This window comes from Halichoeres trimaculatus, unplaced genomic scaffold (genome assembly GCF_033239565.1).
Source record: "Halichoeres trimaculatus isolate MK-OKI-2021-1 unplaced genomic scaffold, fHalTri1.1 fHalTri1_scaffold_13, whole genome shotgun sequence".
NCBI lineage: Eukaryota > Metazoa > Chordata > Actinopteri > Labriformes > Labridae > Halichoeres > Halichoeres trimaculatus.
In genome coordinates this window covers 25,255,776-25,281,484 of record NW_027437191.1, presented here as the reverse complement: position 1 = coordinate 25,281,484, position 25,709 = coordinate 25,255,776, and the positions used below count along the sequence as shown (strand labels likewise).

Genomic DNA, 25,709 nt, shown 5'->3' with positions numbered 1-25,709 from the left:
TCAGATTCTCTCTCCTCCTCTTTCTCTAAACCTGTCCTCGTCTCTGAAAGCTCTGCAGTCAGCACATTTTGGGTCTTTTCCATCTTTTTTGTAAACGCGAGAATCAGCCAAGGGATTAGAGGCTTATGGTGCAACTTTATTCAATCATTTTTTTCCTCCTGGGCGTTTTAAAAAGCAGACGAGTGTGTTTTATGAGTCAAACTGTGCCAAAACTGACATTATCTGATGCTCTTGCTCACTAAGTGGGGTCTGAAACATTTTAACGTTTAAGCAGGAGAATAATTGGGTGTTATTATTATTTCATACACTGGATATTAACTCAGTTAGATGAAACTGAACTGTGTGAATCTTAAGATCTATGCCTCCAGCTGACTCACAAGTTTTTAACCACAGACTGCTTAAATGTTGACCAGTCTATAAGGAGAGCAAAAGCAGGCAGAATTCACCATCCAACACCCCAGTTCCCCTGAGATGATTGAGCAACTTAAAAGCAGGTTTCTGTGCTTTCTTCTATCACACACTGGAGTCCTGTGTATTATAGAGGGTGTATGTATTCTATACTGTCACACCCGGTGTAAAAGAGACGAAGGAGAGGCTCAAATACTGTCCTCCAGGGACACTGAGGGTGGATGCTGCAAAAACTCAGCGAGAAATCCTCTACAGAAAGGTTGTTTTTGGACGATACAGAGCCAGAAACTCCAAATCGCTCTCAAATAACGGTTCATTTCTGAGGAAACAACAGGATTCAACAGAATACAGAGATTTAAAACACTGATTAGATGAGAGTCAGTGTTTGGCCCTTCATGTGGTCTTAAATTCATGTTTCAGTTTGTGTTCTTTGGCAGCAACAGTCAAACTTTCTCAAAAGAGCCAGTTAAGATTTTGACACTGTTCCCCTTGGAGACTTCTAAGGAGAGCCAGGACTGAAGTGTTTTTAAAAACCAGCAGGCTTTCAAAGTGTGAACTGGGTTAATTTCAGTCTTTTGTTGTCTTTTGTTTTTATTCACCAAAGCGAAACCCTACAGGAAGCCAAAACATGAAGCTATGATAATATTGTTACATCCTAATGTGTTATTGTATCATTTTCTCAGTTGACTGCAAAAAGACTTCCTCTTCCCCACAAGCTGGGAAAGTTAAGTTACAAATTTGAAAACAATAGTTAACATCTCAAGCTCAGCTTTTAAAGCAGAACATAATCATACTGTAAGACTGAAGTCTTACAGGCCCCATATTATGCAAAAATCCCTTTATTAAGTCTTTTAGTGAAATTTGTGGGTCTTGGGCTTTCCTCCCAGCCCACAAAATGTGATATTTAATGACAAAACCTGTACTTATATATATATATATATATATATATATATATATATATATATATATATATATATATATATATATATATATATATATATATATATATATATATATATATATATATATATATATATATATATATATATATATATATATATAGTGCTTGTGAATTTAAAATCCTGACCTAAAATGAGCTGTTTGGATTTTGGGGATTTGCTAACGTCAGCGATTCCCTTTTTTGACCAATCAGGAGCAAGTCTGACCTGGTTGGCCCACCAGAGTAGATAACCCCACCCCCCTCCCTGCCCACTCCCCTCCGTGTGGCACCGCTCTCAGTGACACGGAAAAGCGGGGCAGTATCAGCAGTGGCTCATTTACTTGTGAAGGCCGCGCCCACTAAATCAGACTGTTCTGAACAGAGGGGCTATGAGAGCCTGGAAACAATGCTGCTGTGCTTGATTTATTGGCTTTGTGGACCAAAACATGTTACTACCATTTCATGAAGACATCAATAATTCATATTAAACTGCCTAAAAGGAGCATAATATGGGACCTTTAATTCCAGGCAGTCAAGTTAGCCCCATAAATGTCTGATTACTAGTCAGCTGTTGTAGCTTGGTTTGAATCTTAATCCGCTCGAATCTGTTGGATCAATGCTTGTACCTAGACAGTTTCTTTAAGGCAGACTGTGAATAATGTTAATAATGTAAATGTGTTTGCTGCTTGACAAGCTGCTTGCCCTTCAAAAAGCATCTTGCTGTTTTGAAAGCTTCTCAACATTTTTGCCGCTCAAGTAGCTTCTTGCTGCTTGGGGTGCTCCCATGCATTTTCAGTGTTATGCAGATGACAACTGTATTTGTCCAAAAGAAACCAGATGGTTTACTGAGTGTGAAGCATGCCTTAAAAGTGTAAAAACCTGGATAAGTTGAAACATTTTGGTCCAGGTTGTAGCTTACATAGTGACCACGTGTTCAGTTTGAAAAGAGAAGCCATCAACAACTGTCTGCAAAACTTACTGAGTCAACATTGATTAAAATTAGAATGCCAAACCCTGATCTATGTTTCAAAGGCCTGGCTGATAGGTGAAGAAATCTACCGCATAAAACATTTTTATACAAATCCATCATTTAAGCCCAAAGACAAGAAAAACACAACTCTCAGTCATTTGAGAATCTAACCTGCGACCTAAATGACCACCTGAGCCACTTCTGTGCTTGCAGCTTTCTTTCCCTTGCTAACCCCTCTCCCTGAGGCTAACCACCAGGAGCTAATGACAGTCTAGACAGCGGTGAGGCGGCGTTGAGGTGGGATAGCGTGGTTTTAATGATGGGTTCGTTGGCAGATAGATGACTGGATCAGACAGCCATCACTACACATCTTTTAATGTCAAATTTCAGCTGCTAAATGCTGTTTATTTCACAGTAATGGTGTTTAAACCTAGGAGAATATTCTATCTTTGTGAGGACTCTATGGATTGTAAACCAACATGTGTGACGGTCTTACATATGAACATATGAAAGATGGTAAATGGAAAAACGACTTCAGGCAGAGAAATACAACAGTAATGACAGGCAACAGGGGACGTATGGACATTAAATCTGGATTTATACATTGGATCAGTCCCAGGAATGTGTTCCCACACAGACCACAGGGCCCATTTTTCACTGAGCCGCCTTTTTAAATCAAATTTATCCCAACGCGTAAACCTTAGCAGGGATCAGACGACTGGGGAATATTAAACCTGAGTAGTTTCTGTAGCTTTACTGAGCTGTTAGGAAAGACAGCCCGTGTGTGTGTTTGTGTGTGTGTGTGTTTGTGTGTGTGTGTGTGTGTGTGTGTGTGTGTGTGTTCTTACCCTGCTGCTGTGCGTTGAGCAGTGTGGGGTCGACAGACGGCAAAGATCGGGGAACAGGCACAGGTTTGACAGGTTCTGCTGGTCAAGAGAAAAGAAATTCAAATTGTTAAAATACTCTAGAAAATGATCAAATGAACACTCATAAGAGTATTTACCTTTGTCAAATCTGACACACTCCTGATGTTCTTTCTACAATAATAGAAATCAAATATTCTTCAGAGTTTCTTCAAAGTTCTTCCAGCAGAAGTTCCTCTAAATGTTGCTCATCTGTTGGTTTCTTTTTTCTCTCTTCTGTCCAGTTCATCTCAAACCAGCTCCATAAGGTTTAAGTCTGCAGACTGAGACTGTGCTGGCAACGCCCTCCGTGTTTCCAAGCTGACTATCATCTTCTTTATTCTTAAAGTGATTCTGGAGGAGCTTGGACTGATGTTTGGGCACATTATAACACAGACCCCGGATCCAGAAAACAGCCTCAGACCAACACGCTTCCTCCTCCATGTTTCCATTTAATGTCACACACTGAGGACCCATGCTCTCCTTAGCCTACTCTATGTACGGCGTACAAAAATCCTGTGTGATAGGGGTGCAGATGGCTTAGGGGCGTAGGTTGTTACCCATGAGGTTTGCCCTCGATTTCCTGCTCTCCCCAGGTTTCCAACTATCCACTGTCCTATCCTTTCCAGTTAAAGGCATACAAGCCCTCCCAAAAAAACTGAAAAAAATCCTGATGATAAAGCAAAGATTTAAAACATTGATTCATTAATCCATAGCTCCATCTTCCTGTCTTCAGTAGTCCATTGGTGGTGTTTGATGGTCCGTTTAGCCTCTTTTCTTCTTCTGACTCTGTCTTAATGATGGATGTTTTTCTTTCTGCAGTCTGACCTGTCAAAGCTGCATCTTAAAGTCTTCTCTTCACAGTAACTGAAACTGAAACTGAGACTGTGACACTACCACCCCTCTGAAGCTGTGAAGCTTGAAGCCGCTGACTCTCAGAAACTGGTCTTCTGATTCTGTTTGGCTTTGGCTTAGCCAGTCCCAGTTTCTGAGCGTCTTTGGATGCTGAAGAGACTCTCCTCACTGAGCTCACCTTGACTTTCTTTGACTTCATTTCCTGGTGGAAAGACCTCTTTCTTGAGATGTTCTAATGCTCTATCTCTCCTTTATTAAGAATTGTTTTTGTTGTGTACTTTCATGGGCAAAATTAGGCACATTTTTGGTCATTTTTGCAGAACGCGCTGAGTCGCAGGTGGATTTAGTCTATCTTACTTAATTTTCCATATGTTTAAGAGTTAAAACACACAAAACTCACTCACATTTCTTCTTATTTGCATTTATTAGCACATCTATACTGTCTAAAAAGAAGCTAAACAAAGCTTCTGGGTTTTTGAGGGGCTGAAAGGGTTAACTGTCTTATGGGATGGTGATTAATTTGAATCAGTGTTTTTTGACATGTTTTATGTTCTGTGATCAGTTAACGAAGATTAACAGCCCTGATACTCACTAATGTTCACTCATTAAACACTCATTTGGACAAAACTCAACACATACCCTGAATGTTTCCCACACACTCCCTCTGATCCACTCCGGCCGTCACTATCAGCACACACACACCTCATCGGGCAAACCTCTGTCACTCTCTTCACGCCATCACTTCCTCTTTTTAGAGATAAATGCTGGTCAGACAAACACGATGAGTGTGTGTGGGAAAAAACTGTGTAGAGTGTAACCTAAAACTACCTCTGCTGACTGAGTTTTCAAAGCAAGCATACACACACTCTCACTTTGTTTTGTGAAACTTCCTCTCACCCTGCACACAATTCATGACATAACGCTGTTTGTATGTGTCTCAAGGGAACAATTAACTGGTCCTGTAAGCAAAAAACAAAGATCTACATCATCATATTTAACAAATATAACAGAAATTACATGTATAACAAACACAGATAAGAACCTATCATCCTCATTCTGATGCGTTTCCATCATCTTTGAATCCTCAGGAGGACTTTGCACAAGTTAAATGCCTCAAACACACACAAACAGGGACACACACACACACAGACACGGAGCGCTTATTTCGGAGTGTGTGCGGGAGTCTCAGAGGGAGGCGTGTTATTGAATGCCAGAGAGCTGTAAGGCCGTCACGTACTCTGTGTTATCAGGGGAAATTAGCGAGGAGGAGTGGGATGACAGATTGTGTAGTTCAGCTCAGATGATTAACAAACAGAGAACAATGCAGAGCTGGAAACACGGCTGCACTGAGGATCAGATCATTATTTGTTATCTTTGTGTAGTTTTTAATAGTTATCATACACACACACACACACACCCTGATTTCCAGAGAAACTCAGAGTCAGGGGGTGAGTCACAGCTTGAACTGTCTCTTTTAGCGGAGGAACTCCTGATTCAGAGAGGTCAAGTTTGATGAAGTCTAACACAAGAGTGCACATATCCCTGAAATCACTTTTGCTTTTTGTTTTCACGACACAGAAACAAGGGTTTAATTTTCAATATTTGTGTTTTCTACTCCTGCGTGACTCAGTAGCAACATTAATCGATTGATTGCAGTATAATTCATCCTCCGTGGAAGATAAACGTGGGAGCACAACCTGGGTTTCTCACCTGTGGGTGGAGGCAGCTCAGCTGGAGTGTTGGCTGGAGCGTGGGCTCCTGGAGGGATGTGGATGTTGTTGAAGTTGGTGTTGGGAGGTCCAGCTGCTCCTGATCCTGGACTGGGGGTGAAGCCGATCCCTGGGGCAGAACCTGGACCCAGACTTTGGTTGTTGCTCTCGTAAGAGTCTGGAGGAGGTCCTCCTCTGATAGAGCCGCCGTGGGAGAAACCCTGAGCTGAGAATCCTTCGGCTCCGTACTCATCTACAGAGGGAGAAAAGACAAAAAAGTCTTACACTGGATTGTGTTCATCCTGCTTTTGTTTTCCTGCAGGCAATCATTAATTAAGATTGAGAGTGATCTGATTTCTTTGGGGGCTGAAGTCAAAGTAACAGATAAAGACAAAAATATAATTTCATCTGACATGGGTTAAAAAACTCTCATTAGTGGACTTTAAAAACATACAAAACATTCACTCTACTGTTTTCATTTCTGAACATGATCCTCTCTCTGAGATCTCTGCAGCCACACCTCACACAAAGAAAACACGTCTTCACAGCTAGCGAGTGTTTGCACACATTAGAGTTGGGATCAGCAGACACACGCGGTGTCTGACATCGTGTTAAACTCAAACCTCTGTCAGTACTGCTTCACACACAGGAAGAGACCTGACATCTTGCTAATGTTAGCTGGAGTGTTTCGTCTTTCATTAAACTGTTGAAATCTGTTTGTCCGGTGGGACTACAGACAGCGTTTACATTTCTCTGGGCTCACATCTGGGCTTCAATCCATGACGAAAGTATGAGGTTAGAAACATTAGGAGAGCACTTTAGAAAACTAGAGTGTGGGCGGAGATTTGAGTTTAAACACAGGGCGGACATGACTAGTTGTACTAAATGAAATGAATGTCACTGGCAAAACATTTTTCACTTATATTGCTTGTTTAAGATCAGGTTCCTTTTTAGCATAATCTTTTGAACAAATTATCAAACCCAGGCTTTTGTCTCTTTCCTAAAAAAGATGAAAAATTAGTCTTTGTGGTCATTACTTTACTGTTTTGCCAGATCCATTGGCACGAGGCTTGTTGTTTATGTGAGTAAAAGTAATGAGAAGTTTTAATTGATTATCTTTACCAACCTTTCAAATGACCCAAAGTTGCTTTACATGGGTAGGGGTTTAAGAATGGAGGGACTAACTTTCAGGGAAAAGTCTCAAAAAAAGGTGTGTTTTGAGGACTGTTTTAAAAGTTTCCAGGGTTGGGGGCCGCAGATTTCAGGGAGTTCCAGAGAGTATGGGCCATCACACTGGAGGATCTGAGAGAAGACCCAGGTCACTGTAGTTTCCAGGATGGAGTGTGCATGAGGAGGTCAGACAGGTATTGGGGATTGGGGGGTCAGGGGCATGGAGGGATTTGTAGGTGAGGAACTCGACAGGAAGTAGCTGGGTAATAGGTGGGATATGTATGAAATATGTATTCAAAGGACTTGTTTTCCTATATATCGCTATTATTTGTGTAACTTTTAAAACTTTTTCTTGTTTTAATAGTTTAATTTGATCCCATCTCACTTTTAATGGCTTGTTTTGGTGTTTTGACCTTCTGTCATGATCAAGCGGAAACCTCCGGTCTAAGGATATAAGACAAAGCAGAAGTGCTAAAACCTGCTGTTTCTTGAGTGTCCGCTTGAGTCTGACTCCGAAATTAACCTATTTACAGCCTAGTTCAAGAAGTGTCTCCTGTCCCAATCCCTAATTTCACTTTCGACACACTCTGTGTTTTTCTCTAACTTGGCAGTTTAGAGGATATTAAGATTGCGAGCTCACCCAATCGGAGGCACAGCTCAGCTCATGCAACTGATGAGCACCCTATAGCTGTGCTCAAAGCCCCGGTCACTTCCAATATAGCTGAGACTAGCGTTAAAAGTCCATTTCAAAAACAGACGGGTGACGTCGGGGAGGCCCCGTCCATTAACTGTACAGTCTATGTCATGATGCATTTGATGTATCATTTACATGCTTTTATGTGCAAACACCATTATGTTCAACTTAAAAGGTTTAAAGCCACTGTCCAAAACCGCTTCCAGGTTAGTTGCGGCTAATTTGACCTAATTTTTTAAATTGACACCTATTGAAGAGTTTCAGTAAATCTTTGTTAAGTTTTAAAAATGTCTTATCAACGTATTGACATCAGAAATAAAGGCAATAAGGGATTGCAGTGTGAGTGGGGTGTATTATGCATAAGAATGGTAGTGGATATGGTGGTAAGAGTTGATGTGACCAAGTGGAAGTATGCAGAGTAAAACAAAGTAGGCCCCAGTATGCCTCCCTGAGGAATGCCGTAGTTAAAAGTCTATATCTAAGACTCACAAATACCTAGGCGGACTAAAAACTAGAACTAAACTATGCTAAACCACCAACCAACCTTTAATACCTTGACAGCTTCTGTAAAACTAATGAAAAAGAGAGTCTAGTTTTTATAACTTAGAGTTGTTTTGACTGGTAGTCTTGTTATTGTGATGACACACAAATCTAGATTTTGCAGATCACAAATAGATGATGCATTAGAAGAAAATGAGGTCAAATAGCATCAGTCTCTGTCAGACGGTTTGGTACTTCACAGTCCTGAGGGTCAAAGAGCTTTATGAGATGCAAAGCAGCTGGTTCACAGATGATTCCTACAGATGTGTATGTGGTGGCTACACTTCACGTAGTATCACTGAGACTGAAAACTCATGACACGTTTAGGTTGAAATGTTGCTCTCCTGACCGTTTTTCGTCCCTTTCTGTTCCACTTGCCCCATTTGAAGTTGGTCAGTTGAAGATTTGTAGCCAGGAGTCTCTGGTCACATCAGAACTACTAATGCTGGATCTTCAAACATCATAACATCATCCTAAGGATTTTATGCGAGTCGTAAAGTCCCCCTCCTCAGTTGGTTTCACACCCAGCATGTCTGCAGAATATTAGAGTGAAGCAGACACTTCAGGCAGTCAGGACTTTAAACTCTATTTCCTGTCACAGTAAAGAAGACATCCTTGTTTCCAGCAGCAGGGTGGATGATTCACAGTCCTCTGCTGTTGTTCCACTAGGACCATTAGTGTAAGTGTCCAGCCAAAGGGCACTTTTGACTATGACTTCTGAGTCCTGCACCGTTCTGCTTTCAGTCAGTCAGACAGTCTGTGTCTGTCAGGAGACATCCAGCTGCTCCTAAAGTTTTCTCTCAGCTGGAAAACATCCCAGTGTAACAGGGTGGTGTGCTCGCTTTTCCATGCCTCTGGTTAGGCTCTGGTATTGTGTCAGAGTCAAGGAGAGCGGCGCTGACCTGGGCTGCATCATAACTACCAGCCAGTGATGTCTCTGGGCTTTTAACACTTCTGTGGGCTCAAACTCAAGAAGTCTATTTTTACATCAACATTCAGGTTCCTGCAGGGGTCAAGATATAGACCATATACCCCTGAGTTCTAAAGTTGTTGGTGAACAAGGAGAAGAATTTTATTTTGAAGATGCAAAAAAAAGCTGCTTAAGAATCTCTGTGATGAGATCTGATATATCAGGTGGTACTAGTTTTTTTTTTTTTAGCGCTAAACATAGACAGGACTCGTCAACTGTGTGTTCATTTCAGCACATAGCAGGATTCCAGCAGACAGCTGGAGACGAAAAAAAGGCAGAGCTTCTTTTTAGTGAGTTGGTTTGATGATGTAGTTCAGTTAAATATGATCTGGTCTTGGTTTATATATTTTTTTAATTCATCAGATATTTTTAAATGGATTTAGCGCCTGATTTTCTGTCCCATGCAAATTGATTCTTTATTACTCTGACCTCCAGCAAAAATAGAAATCTTGCATTCAAGAGTTTTTGATTTGGTCGTTATTAGAGAACATTACCTGACCTGTTGTATTTAAGACCCAGGCTTTTGAATTTGTTGGCTCCACTCATCTGTAAAGCAAGTGTATATGTCCTGACTAAGGCCAGCTGTCACTCACAACCTCAGCACCAGAGGGACAAAAGATGGAGAGTGCCAGTGATCATCCAGATGGGAGAGGTTCAAAAGTTGGAAGAGTTTACCAGTGGAGGCAACGTTCAAGTCTTTGCATGCTGAGTCCCACTTTTTGGATGTGTTTTTGGTAATAATTTTGTGTAATTCACAAAAATGTCACGCAAAGACACCTTGCACACATGCGAAAAAAATTGAACCTATTTAAAAAAAAATGACAGACCAAAGTTTTGGCGTCAGTGTCCAAACATGATTGACATAACATGGGATCAAATTTTTTTTTAAATGTGTGTCAATGGACTCAATGGGCAAAAACTTTTATGGTGCTAGTTTTTGAAGAACTTTTATTACTGCAGTGGAGAAATTAAGCAGCTGTAACTGAACTGGAAAATGCGAAGTCTGATGATGGAAAGCCCAAAAAAAGCATCTGAAAAACAAGAAGCTGTGGTTTCAAAAGTTTGACAGGAGGGTGTGTGAACGCCTTAGAGTTCACAATCAAGGCTACTTATGTTTCCTTTCTTTTCTTTTCTTTTCTTTCTTTTTTTTTTTAACTGAAACAGACAGAACTAACTAATGGAACTAAAACAGTCCAATAAAAGGTTGGGATACCAGGTATGGACAATCAAATCAACCCTGTATCTCTTAAAAAATGTAACAGCCATCCACTAACTCTACCCCTACCCAGTTTGAGGTCACAGGGGGCCTGGAACCTATCCATTCAGAGGCAGGGTTGACTCTGTACAGGCTGCCAGCCAATCACAGGCAAACAGAAACAAATGACGGTTCAGCATGTACTCACACCTACAGGTAAGTTTGAGTCACCAATTAACCTGATGAGGATGTTTTTGGAACTGTAGTAGGAGGCCACGTATGTGAGGGGAGAACATACAAACCATACAGACAGGTTCCTGCACAGCCGAGAAGCTGAACCAGGGACTTTTGCTTAATGAGGCAACATCACTGACCTATACATCACAGTTTCCCCTCAAAACATTGATTTGGTGGTTTAGTTATCACCTGACTTATAAATTGTCTGTCAAGTCTTGCTTTTTAAATGTATACTGAGGTCTGAATTCATGTTTTTGAGCTGGATGCAGAACTATCAGCAGTCTGAACCGCATGCTCAGCTGGTAAATGTTGAATAAAGCACTTTTACATATAGACCGTGTCTCAGGCGTTATCCTGGAGATGGAGGATGTTCGGAGAGAAGCTCTTCCAACCAGACTTTTACTGCAAAGGCTTCCTGCTCTCTAAAACAGACAGACGTGCTTATTAAAACCAGCTTAAACACAGATGAAGCAGTTTATAGTCAAACATCTGTGTCCCTTCAGCTCTTTGTTTGAGTCCAGCTGCTAACTTTAGCTCATTGGCTGAATACACCCCTTCACTTTGTTCGTGCTTGTATGACTCAGAGGTTTCACCTGTCAGATGTTTGTTTACCTGAAGTTAAATAGATGTTTGAGGAGTCTAAAAAAGGCCATATTAGGATTATTATTTTGGTCATGAGGATTTCAGGTCTACTGGATGTTTACAGCTTCACACAGCGCTCTCTAACTTCAGAGAAGTCCCTCTGTTTCCTTCCAACTTTGCTGAGTTATTGTGTCTCTTGCTCTGTCGCCTACATTACTGTTTGGATTTTTTAACCCTTTGCCAACATTTCCCTCCAATAACCAGGTCACAGAACACATTCTTGATATTTTTACATGTCAGCATTGAGAGCTTCTTTCTCTCTCTGCCCCAAACCTCCACTTTCCATCCTCCCTCCATTCCTTTCCTTTTGCTAAACACGTCCCCCCCTCCCAGCCAATGGAAAGTCAGACCACAGCTGCTGAGAGACAATGGTCTTTCTGTAAGTACAGCGACTATATTAGTATGTTGGTGAGAGAGTGTGTGTCACAGTCGCTCTGCTCTCCAGAGGTTAATTAACCCACTTACATGGGTTCAGATCTCTGCGGGGTGGAGGGTGTAGGGCCTGCAGTGAGACTAAATTAAAGGTCAAACAGACTTTTCACCTGTGGAGGACTCAACATCACTGAGTCCTGATAAAAATACAGAGAAGCATGACCCAGAAATCACAGAAACAATTTTAAAAACTTGTTATTACAAATCCAAAGTCAGATTTTCCAAGGACCTAAACTTGGTGATCCCCTTTTTCCAGGTAGCAGACAGAGAACTTCAGCAGCTAATGGTGAACCTGGAACAGAATCTAAGTCCCTGCTACACTGGAAAAAACTGGAATCTTATTAAACAATTTTTGTTTAATTTTCAGTAGAAAATGTCTTTTAAGATCAAATATGAGCCACATTCACCTGACCAGTCCAGAAAAATGTCTTATTTCATGTTCTTTAAAGACAAAAATGAGGTCTGAGATGTTTGTAACAAGTCAAAAAAATGCCAATGGAACAAGAGAAAGTTACTTGTGTTAAGACATTATTCTAGTTTCAAGCAGAATTTTCTTGTTCCATCGGCAGACCTTTCTTTTTTTCTTGTCAGAAGCAATTCAGACCTCATCTTTGTCTTTAAATAACTTTAACAAAGACATTTTTCTGGACTGACTGGTTGAATGTGACTCATTTCAAGTATAACGAGACAATTTTTACTTAAAATAAGACAAAAACACCTCATAAGATTTTATTTTTTTGCAGGATGGTACGGTAGCTGGATGAAGACAAGCACTCCACTTCACATAACTGACTAAAAGAAGAGTCAGAAGCAATTATTTTTATCTAGAAAGGTCTCCAATGTGATCTCAAGTATCTGACGGCGTTTGGCATAACTGATTGGTGATATCGGCATTTTAACTTACCACCTCATCCGATCATTCACGTTTGCCGTCACTGAGCAGGATTAGCTGCCGATGCATCAGCATAACGGAGTGCCCTGAGTTCACCCAACCTTGTAAATTTGATGGTAAAATAATAACATAAGGTTAGGGATGCACGATATTATCCGCACAATATCGGTATCGGCTGATAAAAGCTTAAAAACACGTTTATCGGTATCGGCAGATATGAAAATTTCTGCCAATATGCACAGCCGATAAGGTGCTATTCAGTTAGGATTATTATTATTTTCCATCTGAAAAATAAGCTCCTTAAATAAAATGTAGCACTTCATTTATTTGCACTGCAGAGCTCTGTGTCTGTCACCAGGTTGTTACAGTAGCTCTAAAATAATCAAATGCAACTTGGTTATGTTTAAAAATACATTGTACATTTAAAGTTCATGTGATCTAAAGAAATTATTTTTCTGTATTTCAATACTGAACGTCTTGAGTTTGAAAAAATAATAAATTTCTTATTTATGGTAAAATCAAATGTTTTTTTTTTGTCTCGTTTTATGTGTGTTTCTTAAACAAATAAGACTGTCACAATTAGAGTAACATATAAATTCCAGTACAGGATAGACTTAGCTTTCTTTACAGTGAAAAAAACAAACATGCTTGTGATTATCGGTATTGGCCAAAAGGGGTTTCGATATATCTGCATTTCAGATATCAGCAAAAATCCAATATTGTGCATCCCTACATAAGGTACATTGATGTGGAACTGTGGTTACACTTAGCTTTGTTACAGAAAACATGCACAGCATACGATAACTCTCAAAGGACATATGGGTGAAAATAGGCCAAAATAAAGAAACACAGGACAGTCTCTTAGCTTAAATGACAGCAGCGTGGAAATATGACTAGAACATTAAAACAGTCCAACAGACATGTGAATGCATTTATGCACTACAATCTTTTCGTGATCTATTTGATACGGCCAAAATCTTCTACAACAACACACAGCATAATTCACTAACAGAGGAAAGGTGCTTCGCTGTTTCTGGGCTTTAAAAGAACAAATAAATATCCATGGAGAGAGAGACAGACAGGCAGGCAGGTTTCTCATTCTGTCTCACTGAAACTGTACAGCACATGCAAGGCGATTTTAAACATGATGTGATTAGTTTGACAAATGTTTCTCTTGTTTCTACTAAGACTTGCAGCACATGGGGTTGATGCCTTTACTTTCCAATTTGGGATGATTCAGGCCAGCTGAAGTTGAAATCCAAATTGTGGCAAAACAAAATTTTCAATGACAGGAAAAAAAAAACATGAGGTAGCCAGGTTGGTGTCTAATACTTACATACCTGGACTTGCAACATCTTTTGAGAATTACGTTCAGGGCATCCTCAGTTTTAGGCATGCACAGAAGTTCAGGGGGCTGCAACGCAAGGCCCAGTATCTCTCCTAGTTCTGCAACTCTGCAGTAATTTTCCTGCTCAACCTGGGTACGCTGTCGGATATGCACCCTAATATCCTACACCCAACAGGAACTTTTGGATTCCCTGAGGATTTTATCACTAACCTTTGACTCATTCCAGAGATCACCAGAACACCCAAAGCTACCCGGCGGGGGGAAGTTCTCACATGCAGAGTTAAAACTAAGAGACTAAGGTAGATGAATCTAATAAACTCAAAAATTTTAGAAAGTATTTTCACTATTGATAATTGTTAGAACACGATACAAAAAAATTGTGCAGCTCCACTTTCATCACTGCAAGTCCATGTATTGGGTTGGGACAGGATCACGACAGGATTTATGACAATGACAATTCTTGGACGATTATCTCAGACAGGAATGCTTTATGATCGAGGGACATGTGTCACACAAAAAGACATACACACTAGGACTGAAACTCTGAAAAATGATCCTGAAGCAGAGAAAAGAAAGCAACACCCCACACACGCGCTGGGTGGATGTTATCAGCTGTGTGCTGGCTGTGTTATCCATCAGTGGGAATAAGTTTTAATGATGTCATCACTGACATACGGAGCTTAAAGAAACCTGGGAGTAAAGGACGGCTCAGAGAGCTTGAGGGACGTAAAGTTAGCAAAGAATGAAGCTGTCCACGCATACATGCTGTTAACGTGTGTGTTTACTGTACATGTGCAGCTGTGGCTTCCCTGAAGTGATGTCATTGGCCAGCAGGTGATGTCGGGGTCAAACACACACACACATGTATGAGGTGTAAGAGGGCGTGTTGGAGCAGATGGTCTTTATTTAAATGAAGAATTCATCAACATGAGTTCACCGACATGAAGAGTACGCTCAGCGAAACGTCTGTGAGCCCAGAGGGCTTTGTGTCAACATGCGTTTCACTTCGGCCCGCCTAAAGGGAACCTGACGCAATCCTAAGCCCTCAAAGTGAAATCTAAAATCGAGTCCAGATGCTGCAGAGTCCCAAGCGACCCTGTACAAATCTCCTCCTGGCTCGAGTCACAGGAGTCGAGGAATTATCTTGAAAATCGAACAACTTTCTAAATCAAGTGCAACACTGTAGGAAGTTTGCTGTCAGTCAAAGCCATCCCTTTATGATTGAGAAAACATTTTAATTCTTAGAAGGTTGAAACCAATCAGGATCTCTTTAGGGCTTCAACAATCAGTAGATGAGTCAGGGTAAGGAAATAACTGTCTAATGTCTTAGTATGTTTTGATAGTTTCTGTCTTTCTTAAGCAAAAACAACCTATGCTGTGTCCCAAATCCTGTACATTCACATGAAGTGCACTGTGTACACTCTGCACTTACTGGAAAAGCGCACTGTTTCAGTAAGTGCATCATTTTCAGTGATGTCAAACTCCGGCTTTGTGTGGACAACAGGCCTAAATGTAGAAAAATATAAGCGGTTTCCCAAATACCTGGCTACATGTGGACATGGCGTCTGAGAGGCCAAACCGAGTACAAATCTTGCAGGGTGGTGGTGTCCAAATCAAAAACTACAGCTTCACACTCAGCGGAAACTACAATCGCAATCACAACTGTTCACAGGTTGTTCTTTTCACTGATTACATCCATCAACCATTGTTTTATCCATTCCTCTATGCATCCAATATGGTGACAACTGAGTGTGTGAAGTGTTAACAATTCCACACTAAACTTTCAAAGCAAAAAAAGCATTGAAAAAAATCTGTTTACACAGAAACACTGAGGGACTAAAACGCTGTAGTAAGCATGCCAGGCCTGTAGGTGGCACTACAACTGTCTTGTCCAGGAGAGGCTTTTGGCAGGCAAGGCAAGGCAAGTTTATTTATATAGCACACTTCAGCAAGGCAAATCAAAGTGCTTCATAGAGAAAACAAATCAAAAGACAACAATTAAAATTCAATATAAAAGCAGATTAAAATTAATAAGACACAATAAAACAAAATAAGATTAAAAGAAAAAAAAAAGTTTAAACAGATTTTAAAACAGATTTTAAGATAAGAGTCACAGTGCAGATAGATTTTCACCAAAGCAGGGTTGCAGAAGTGGTGCAACAGCAGATTCAGTGGATCCAGCAGCAGAAGCATAACACGGTACTCTGCGGCAGTCTTACCAACAGTCTTGTTGTACTGTTGTGGGCATGCGCAAAGGCAAGTGTGATGTCAGCATTTCCAATGAAAACTCTGGCTTGCTGTTTGTATGGCAACAGTGACTGCGACGTTCCGTAACAAGTCCACTCTGGAGGCCGTTTAAAAGTTTCACTTTTTGAGAGGACGAAACTTTTGCATTTTGTCCTAAAACCATTGTCATGTAAACGGCCTCAAAGCTTCCAAAGTTACAACGTAAGAGGACTTAAAAGCCAAAGAACTGTTGTTTAATCCACGCACAATGACAGGGAGCACAAAAGGAAGGGAAAGTAATTTGCACAGATTGTTAAAAGCCCTCTGCAGCATGGCTGTAATAGTGCTTTTAATTATACGGAGATAACAGATGCTAAGGTCAGATGTTTGGTGTTTTGTTTGTTGAAGTGATGCAGACTTCAAGTTGAATTACAACCTGCCAAAACACTAACATGGAAAGCTCTGAGTAAAGGATAAAATGGACAATTTGACAGCATAAACCACTGTTTGCAACGTCTAATGTGACGCTGCTAAAACGCTGACCTACTGGGAGAAACAGCCCCCGTCCCAGCGTTTAAAAAGGTTATATCCCTGACCTGCTTTTCCCAACACATGTTTCTCAGACTGCATGAACTTTAAAGGCCTTAACAGCCATTTTGTTGTTCATTGGGTCAATCTGTTCAGGATCTCGAGGTGTTTTCCGGAGCTTTCTTCCCCCAAAGGTTATGTTTTATGGTGGATGTCTGGCAGTGGAGGCCAGAGCTTTTCGACGTGAGAAAGGTCACAGACTTCACGCTGGATACAAGGGGAGTGGAGAATAATAGTTGAAATATCAGAGCAATCTCACGCATCAACACACACAGTGGGAAAGCTCAGACTTAACACATACAGAGGAACAGACCCTATCAATGCACTGTGAGCCTAATACCAAGAGCCAGAAGTATCTAAATACAAACCACAGAACCAACAAACATGAGAAAACCCAATAAAAACCAACATCTCAATCAAATACAAAAAACTAAACCAAATATCATTCAAACACCAACACCCATCATCCAACACTGATAGGACTCACAGTCTAACTGTAAACCTCAGGAGTGGATAGAGAAACAATAAAGTTGCACATAGCAAGATGACATCAGAGGTCTGGGCAAACCACCCAGACTGAATAAAAAATGGACATCATCTTGCTGGACTCAATGTAAGACCACAAAAACTGCTCTCCCTGGTGACTGGCTGCTTTATTGGTCTAAAACTCAGTCTCCCCAGTCACTCCAGATGAGCTGTGGTCAAACTTTAAAAAATAAATATGATTGTTGAAATGTTTCTTACATGAATATGCTGTGGTGATATGAAGAGTTTATTGGGCTTTACTGTGTCCTCTTTTTTCTGAAACATTTAGTTAGTAACAACAACCGAAGAGTACAAACTAATAACCAGAAATAAAAAGGACAGCAAAATCAACAACTCGGCCAAAACAAACAACGAAATGAACAACCACTACAAAGCAAAGCTAACAACTATCATCAAATTAAATCAACAATCATGAGCAAAAAAAGAAATGCTAAATGCTTTTATTCAATTCATATCTTGTAGTAAGCTAACATGGCGCTAGCTTCTCAACTTTTAAAATTGGTTTCAAAGTGGAAGTGGATGCTTTATTTTTCATTGGCAGGTTGAAGACAATATTCCTATATGGCTATAACACTTTCATTTCTTTCAAACGCAGACTTGGTTCCGACAAGAGAACTCACTACATGACTAATTGTCTCTCTTCCTACTTCTTATCTCCTCAAGTCCCTGGTTTTGTACTTTAAGAATTTCCTGTAATAGTCTGAGACTTGATAAGAAACACAATGCAGACCCACGGTTCATTCACACACTCTAACACACACACCAGGAGAAAGACCAAACCATGCCAGTAAAGGAAGTTAACCTCAATGTTCTTTAAAGAGCAAACTAAATCAGAACAGGGGGAAAGGTTTCATAATATGGTGCACAGAGATGTGTGTGTGTTTATGCAGAAGTGTGTGTGTGGTCCAGTGGGATATCAGTGTGTCCCACCTGCTTCCTCGTCCTCCATGCCCACAGGCCCAGACTGAGGTGTCTCTCCGTTCTTCAGACAGTTGTGGATGTAGGTAGCCTTCCAGCGGGCGTACTTCCTGTGCTGGATGTTCTGGTGGAAGTGAAATAAGAGGATAGAGAGAGATATTTGGGTTAATGGTTGTTTCAGGAGCTGGTTTAAGGAAAAGGGGTAGATGAGGGTTGAAGAGTTATTCTTCGGAAGGGTAAGGCTCAGAACAAATGGGTATTTGGGAACTGGAAGAGGTAGCTATACACTATAGCTCCGTGCTAACCAAAGGGTTGCTGTTCTCTCCGCCACCGACGTATCTGCTGCTCATTGGATTGACCGAGTCCATATATGCTCGCAACTGTCTCTTTAATTTATAAAAAAAAGGATTGCTGCTAATGTTTGAGCTAGTTAGCTTCATGTGCCCCTTCACTGCAACATTAGCATTACTTCCAAGTGCTTCCATTTTGTCATCTCTTGTTTTTCCTCTCCTCCTCTTTTGGGTAAACTCTGATCCTGGACAAGCCCACAGTGTTGCTTCCTTGACTTCAGACTATCTCTACTCCATAGTAGGGGGAGCTGGTTCACGCTTCTTTACTTGTTGCTGGTAACTGGGGTCTATTTCTTAAGGAAAGCAGAACACTTCGCTGTGTCTGGGCCAGAATGCTATCTGGACACACTGCTATTAACCAAAAGAAAAACAGTCACACACCATGCACTCAGACCCTACGCTCACACTCTACGTCATACACATAGCCACCGTGTTAAAAGGGGCAGGGCTGGGCCTGTAACACATGTAATGATCTAAAAATGAGCAGGAAAAGAGTAATAATGAAATAGAGATGGAGCATCAGAAGATTTATAGAAAGAGGTCTTTTGTCCGGAAAAATGAAGTCAAAGAAAGTCAAGGTGAGCTCAGTGAATTGAGTTTCCTTTAGCATCCAGACACTCACAAACTGGGACTGGTAACTCTGACAGAAAGAGGTCTGACAGAGCCAAAGCCAAACCAGAATCAGAAGACCAGTTTCTGAGAGTCAACCACTTCAAACAGGTGGTAGTGTCTTAGTCTCAGTTTCAGTTACTGTGAAGAGAAGACTTTCAGATGCAACTCTGACAGGTCAGACTGCAGAAATAAAGATGTCCATCACTAAGACAGAGTCAGAAGAAGAAAGAGGGGCTGACTGGACCATCAAACACCACTAATAGACTACCAAAGACATGAAGGTGGAGCTATGAACTAATGAATCAAAGTTTGAACTCTTTGCTTCATCATGCAGGATTTTTGTACACCCTACGTGGATTAGGCTAAGGAAAGGATGGTTCCTCAGTGTGTGATGTCAAATGGAAACATGGGGTTGGTTTAAAGATCTAGGGGTCTGTGTTGTAATGAGCCCAAACATCAGCCTAAGCTCCTCCTGAATCACTTTAAGAATAAAAAAGAAGATCAGCTTGAAGACATGGAGGGCACTGCCAGCACAGTCTGAGTCTGCAGACTTAAACCCTGTGGAGCTGGTTTGGGATGAATTGAACAAAAGAGGAAAAAGCAAAGAAACCAACAAATGACCAACATTTAGACGAACTTCTTCTGGTTATTTTTTCCATACTTTGACTTCAGAGTACAAACGACATTAAAGGTAATCATTTTAAAAAAGAAAAATGGAAAAGTTAGGGGCTCTAAAACTTTAGGTGTAAATAAAGATAAAGAACACAATAATGCTGTAATGGTCCACAGCAGTCCAATACATCAACCCAGACATCCCACCCCCCTGCAACATTTCTATGATCCTTCTTTGAGATCCCAAGGTGTTCCCAGGCAAGAGGGACCACTTAGTCCCTCCATCTCACTACCCCTTATGCCCTAACTCTAGAACAAGACTTTGAGATACTTAAACTTCTTCACTTTGGTCAAAGCCTTGCTCCTCACCCAGAGAGAGCAATCCACAGTCTACAGTCGCCAAATGTACGGCTTTGAGGATGCTTTGAAAAGAAGGGTGTTTGGATGCAAAGGAAGGGAAAGGGTGACCAGAGTGGGTTAACTGGGGCACCAGGAGGAGGCAAGGGCTGCAGGTTTACACTCCGCTGATAAGAGTGAATGGAGAAGTCGCTGCTTCTACCAGATAAGTGCTGTGTTTTCAGCAGCTGCTCAGAAACAATGACGAGCAGGAGCGCTGAAATCTGTTCAGAGGAGAGGCTGTTGTTTTAGCTCCGCTCCCAGCGTTAAAAAGAGACTTGGAGGTCGTTTCTAACCACGGGAACAACACAGCAGTGATGTTATGGAGGGACGGGATCCTTGATGTCACTGATATTAGACTTCACATGACAGCTGACTCACTGTAAAAGTATTTTCAAACAAAACATGAGATTTCTAGGTTGGGGGCTGGTGCTCATGACTCAAATATGGGACAGTTTCATCAAGAATTTTCACTTTCTCACAAGCATCTGACCTTTTCACAGGTTGTTGTCTGTGAAACTGAACATAAATACCTATTCTCTGTATGCTGGATGGATGATAAACTTCTGTATAGCCAGACATTGTCCCTGTCAGGGCTCACTGACTCATGGTGCACAGAGATAATCCACACTGGAGCAGTGAGACAGATGGTGAACTCTGCTATTGTCTGCAGTGATTCAGTGCTGTCACAGTCTGCAGGAACAATAAGATAATGTATATATATGGCTTTCTGCAGGAACACGCTGTGTATGTGCGTGTGTGTTTGGCGTGTGTGTATGTGTTTGCCAGGTAGGGATTGGAAGTTTTGACAGGTAGGTCAGAGGCTTGGTTTCTTCTCCTCTCTGCTCTTTAGACCTCAGAACAGCCCAGCAGCTGTGACAGAGACTAAGAGCTCCTGATGGGCGACAGCGTTATGTAACAAAGTGCCAACACGCCTGATCCCTGACTGCACTCATCTCGGCCTGGAGGCTGCTGAAAACCTCTTTTTACCGCCTGAAACCCAATCACTGCTGACTGACTGTCTGCAGGGCCCTGTCTACAGGGCTGTGAGGACTCATTGTGTGACTCTGAGTGTGTCTGTGTGTGACCATCAGGCCACACTCAGTGCGACCGCACGCTGTAAGTGTCCTGTTGATGTTTTAATGGCTTCAGAGTGACTGGGACACAAAGTGGAGAAAGACCTTGATGTGGCTAGCATGGACAATTTTAGCTCCTGATGAGTTTGTGTATTTTTTATAGTCCATAGCCTAAATAAGCGTCTTAAGTTTTGAAACTCTGTAATTTGACACAGTCACTCTGTATAACCTATGAATGTTTTCATTTAGTGTCAAATATTAAAAAACAAGGGCTTTTATTTTGTTGAGATGATACTTTTCCCTGAACACAGGGGTCAAACCTGCAAAACCCAAAATCTAAGAAAGTGTTTGCAAGCAGAATTATTTTTTCAAAACATCACAAGATAAAAATAACGCTTGCAAAAAGTAAAAAAAAAAACGGCAATGGGGTAAGAATAAGTGTTTTTTTTTTTGTTTTTTTTTCAAAATAAAAATGATTCTCTGTTTTTTTTGTACTCTTTACAAACAACTCAGGTGTTATTTTTGTCTTTTTATATCTTAAGGTATGACATTTTTCTGGACTTGTCAGAGGAATGTGGCTCAAATTAAATTGAACAAAACCATTTTTTTCACCAAAAATAAAACATGAACACTTGTGCTTTGTTGAGTCGTGCTGTCCATTTTAAGTCTATACTCAAGCCAAGTCCAAATTCAATCATCAGTTTTAAGGACTCAAGTTGGACTTCAATCAGAGACAAAGACCCCAGAACTTCAACCTGCTTTTGAGTCACATCCATTAACACCTAGAAACATATTTAGTGTTTCTAGGAGTGTTTTGATGTCCTCCACAAATACAGTTTTGTAGTTCTGAACACAGTTTGGCTGCACACTAGGAGTCTGTTTCGATTTTTGAAACATCCTGATTTATTTGCAGTCTGTCAGCAACAAACACCAAACCAGAGTTTGTCATATTTTATTTATAGACTCATTAAGACTGGGTTCTGATGAAGTCTGGGTTTATCTGAAAGCCCTATGACCAGATTAGGAGCACCTGAGTGCACCAAGGATTGCTCTGATGGTTAAAAAAAACTAAAAAAGATCAGGCTTTTATTTAGATAAATCACAGCTTTTTTTTGTGTGTAAGAGGTTTTAAGAGGTTAATATAAAATATCTAAGAGAGAAGTATCCAACCAAGCTGCAGCTTTTTATCCTCTGGATGTGTAAGGGAACCTTCTGCAGAGCCATTGTTTGGTTTGTCTGAAAGTAAGGGGTCTTATCTAGTTTATATTCATTATACTCTGACAGATCCTTCTGTTTTTTTCACACAAGATCTTCATGAGTGTGTGCAACAGAAAGGGTCATTGATTTGTGGCAGAATCTTTTATTTTTCCTCTGCTCTTTATTGCTGTCCACTGCGACAGCCTGCAGCAGTGACTTAGAGAGATCGCTGACATTTTTTTCTTCTTACCTCCTCTGATAGCTCCCCAAACACTGACAAAACGTCCAGCAGCAGACTGGCTGTGTAGAAAGACTTGATCATGTTCCTGGAGGCAGAAAAGGAGAAAGAGAAAGAGTGTTGAGAAAATATCAGGCAAGGATTGAAGGCCTGATATAAGAAAATAGATCAGCAATGAATATAATAAATCCAATGTCAAGGAAGCATTAAGAAGTATGACACTCTAAAAGAGCATAAACCAAAAATAGTTTTTGTTGACCTCTCAGCATTTCATTTAGCTGAATGAGTCAATGAGTTTGAGTATCTGTTTGGTTTCCTTGGGGATGTATGATAGTGCTGCCCTAAAGGCGTAAGAGAAAAGTCAGAGGAGAGAATGTGGCAAGGCTGATCACTTCTTCCTCTTGATATCTGGACCACACGTTTCTTCCAGAGGAAGCTGAAGTCCATCAGCTGAACTACAGTGATCTTGGAGCGGACTTTTACTCTCTGGTTCAGACTTCTTCTATCCTTAACAGACAGTCTATTAAACCAGCAAATCAAAGAAAATGTTAAATGGTTTTCAATAAAAGAATGATAAAACAAGAAAGGATACCCTCAGAAACACTGAAAGAGGGAAGATAACTATCATGATTATGATGTAAATCTTGTTTTTGTACATTTTCAAATGTATTCCTGTAAGTAAAGGTAAGCGTTCATTTATATAGCACATTTTCAAACCACCGCAGCTTAACAAAATGGGGTTACATGGTTTAAATGGGGTACTAAGGTTGGACTTGGAAAAAAAAAAACTATCGCTTATATAACAGAATAGACTAGATTTGAGATTTACAACTTTCTGTGGTCTGAGAAGCTATTGTGAAGGTAAAGTACAATTCTTGTTAAATTTGGACGTGATAATAACATCTTAATTATTTTGTTGCTTAAGTTGGCATGATAGAGGCAAGTATGCTCCCTAAACGAAGTTGGCCTTTAAAGTGATACTCCAGGATGGAACAAGTTGGGTCCTATCACATGGTTTAGGGCAGAAATTACCCCTACAGCAGTGTTTTTGTGCAGCAGAAGCCCAGGGCACACGCACCAAACACCCCCTCCCTCCCCTCTGCTGGTTTCCTCTGCACTCAGACGGGGCCATATTTTACTTGACCAAAAACACAAATAAACGGACTCCCACTGAAAAAATCTGATATCGGTCTGCATTCACGCTTTACTCAAAGTGAATGGCAGGTCGTCCTCGCTCTCATAATTACTCATCTTTACATTGTTATTGCATAATTCATCCTTGCAGACTACCTGCGTTTGTTTATATCTGGCACGCTGCGCGCGCAGACTGATACACTAAGCGGCGAGCACCTCGTAGCCACCTGTGGCTCTGCAGCGGAGGTAGCGCCGTTTTATGCCACGATGAGAACTAGAGCCTTATTTAGCTGTGTTTTTGTGCGAAAGTAACGCGCTGAAAACTCTCTAAGTAAAGCGTGAATGCAGACCGATATCAGATTTTTTTGGTGGGAGTCCGTTTTTTTGTGTTTTTGGTCAAGTAAAAAATGGCCCTGTCTGAGTGCAGAGGAAACCGGCAGAGAAGCAGGGAGGGGGGTCTTTGGTGCGTGTGCCCTGGGCTTTTGCTGCACGAAAACACTGCTGTAGGGGTAATTTCTTCCCTAAACCTTGTGATAGGACCCAACTTGTTCCATCCCGGAGTATCATTTTAAGTTGTGTTCAAGGTTGGGTCCGAAAAATGGCTGCAGCATAAATGAAAGTCTATCGTGAAGTAAATTACAGCTTTAACCTCTGTTTAACTTTCTTAAGTTAACTTCCATGAGATTGAAATTTATCTTCAAAACTGATCCCAAGACTTGTAACGTGGCCTTTCATTGTAGGATTTGGTCACTTCAATATAGGTTGATTTTTTTTTTTAAAGAAATAGGAGACACACAAACTGGATTTCCTGAACAAGATTAAACCTTTCCAACAGTCGAGATAAAAAGATAGATCAGTGTATGTCTAGATCAACATCTTACTTCTCAAACTATCGTCATACATGAACAGCACAGAGCTCACTGAGTGATTAAAAATGTTAAAGTTGTGTTTCTAGGCTCAAGTTTCTTTGGTTTTTAAATTGGATAAACTGAGCAGCCACAGCTCAAATTTACCGGCACATGGTGAGGAGTGATTTCCCATAACGACACGCACACATTTACTAAACACACTCACACACACACACACAGTGAAGTTAAGGAGTATGAATGAAGTCCTTGTGAAGTCCTGGTAAGAGCTGCTGATCAGTGGCCTCGACATGTCAGAGGAAGTTTCTTATTCCACCAGAGTTCCCGTAAGCATTCATCTCAACATGTGTCTGTGTGTGTGTGTGTGAAAGAGGCATGAATGTGAACATGTGTTTTATGTAGAGTAAACCTGTTTTTATTTACATGTGACCACTATGTTCTGGTTTCTGTGTGTGCATCCGGTGGTGCTCCTGTTAGGGCAGCCCGCTGCTGCTCGTAAAGCGGCGTGCTGTTTGTGTTCCCCCTACAGCGGACAGAAATATGACCCAGTCCTACCGAAACACGCCTGATGGAGACAGAGAGCCTCTGAAGTGTCTGTTTACAGCGAAAACACGTCCAGAGGAGCTGTCGCCTGCGTCCATTCATCCACAGAAACCTGCTGCTCTCGCCCACTCACAGGCAGGAGGCCGACTTTCCTGTTGTGGGGTTCTGTTTATCGGGAAAGTTTACTCTAAAGTTTCAAGACTCAGATGTAGATGTAATGCTTCCAAATTAGATATTTTGGGTCTTGGTTGAGATAAGGATGGTAACAAAAGCCATGAAACAGTCACTCAGAGAGGATCCTTCTAAAGGATGCAGTTTTACCATATGAAAGATATAAAAGAATCCATCTGCTGTCAAAACTTATTGCATTCCCAGATATTTCCTGTCAGGAAAAGACCTCTTGGCGTCTCCACATATTATATTCCAGATGATAAGTAGAAGGAAAAGAATGCCTAAGGAGGAAAATTATAAGCCCTGAAATTAGTGGCGCTTCCCTGTCTAAT

The 25,709-nt window shown here is 40.9% G+C and overlaps 1 protein-coding gene across 2 annotated transcripts in view; it reads right to left on the bottom strand.

The window, feature by feature from the left end:
• Window positions 1–25,709, bottom strand: part of vta1 (vesicle (multivesicular body) trafficking 1) — a 59,724-nt gene that overhangs the window by 3,469 nt on the left and 30,546 nt on the right. The window contains exons 4-7 of one of the 2 annotated variants that reach the window (XM_074684535.1): window positions 22,676–22,751; window positions 18,195–18,306; window positions 5,786–6,037; window positions 3,167–3,244 (exon numbers count right to left, since the gene is read on the bottom strand). In XM_074684535.1, coding sequence (XP_074540636.1) covers window positions 3,167–3,244; window positions 5,786–6,037; window positions 18,195–18,306; window positions 22,676–22,751 — 518 coding nt within the window. The remainder of the gene's footprint in view (window positions 1–3,166; window positions 3,245–5,785; window positions 6,038–18,194; window positions 18,307–22,675; window positions 22,752–25,709) is intronic. The other variant, XM_074684536.1, reaches the window with a different exon arrangement.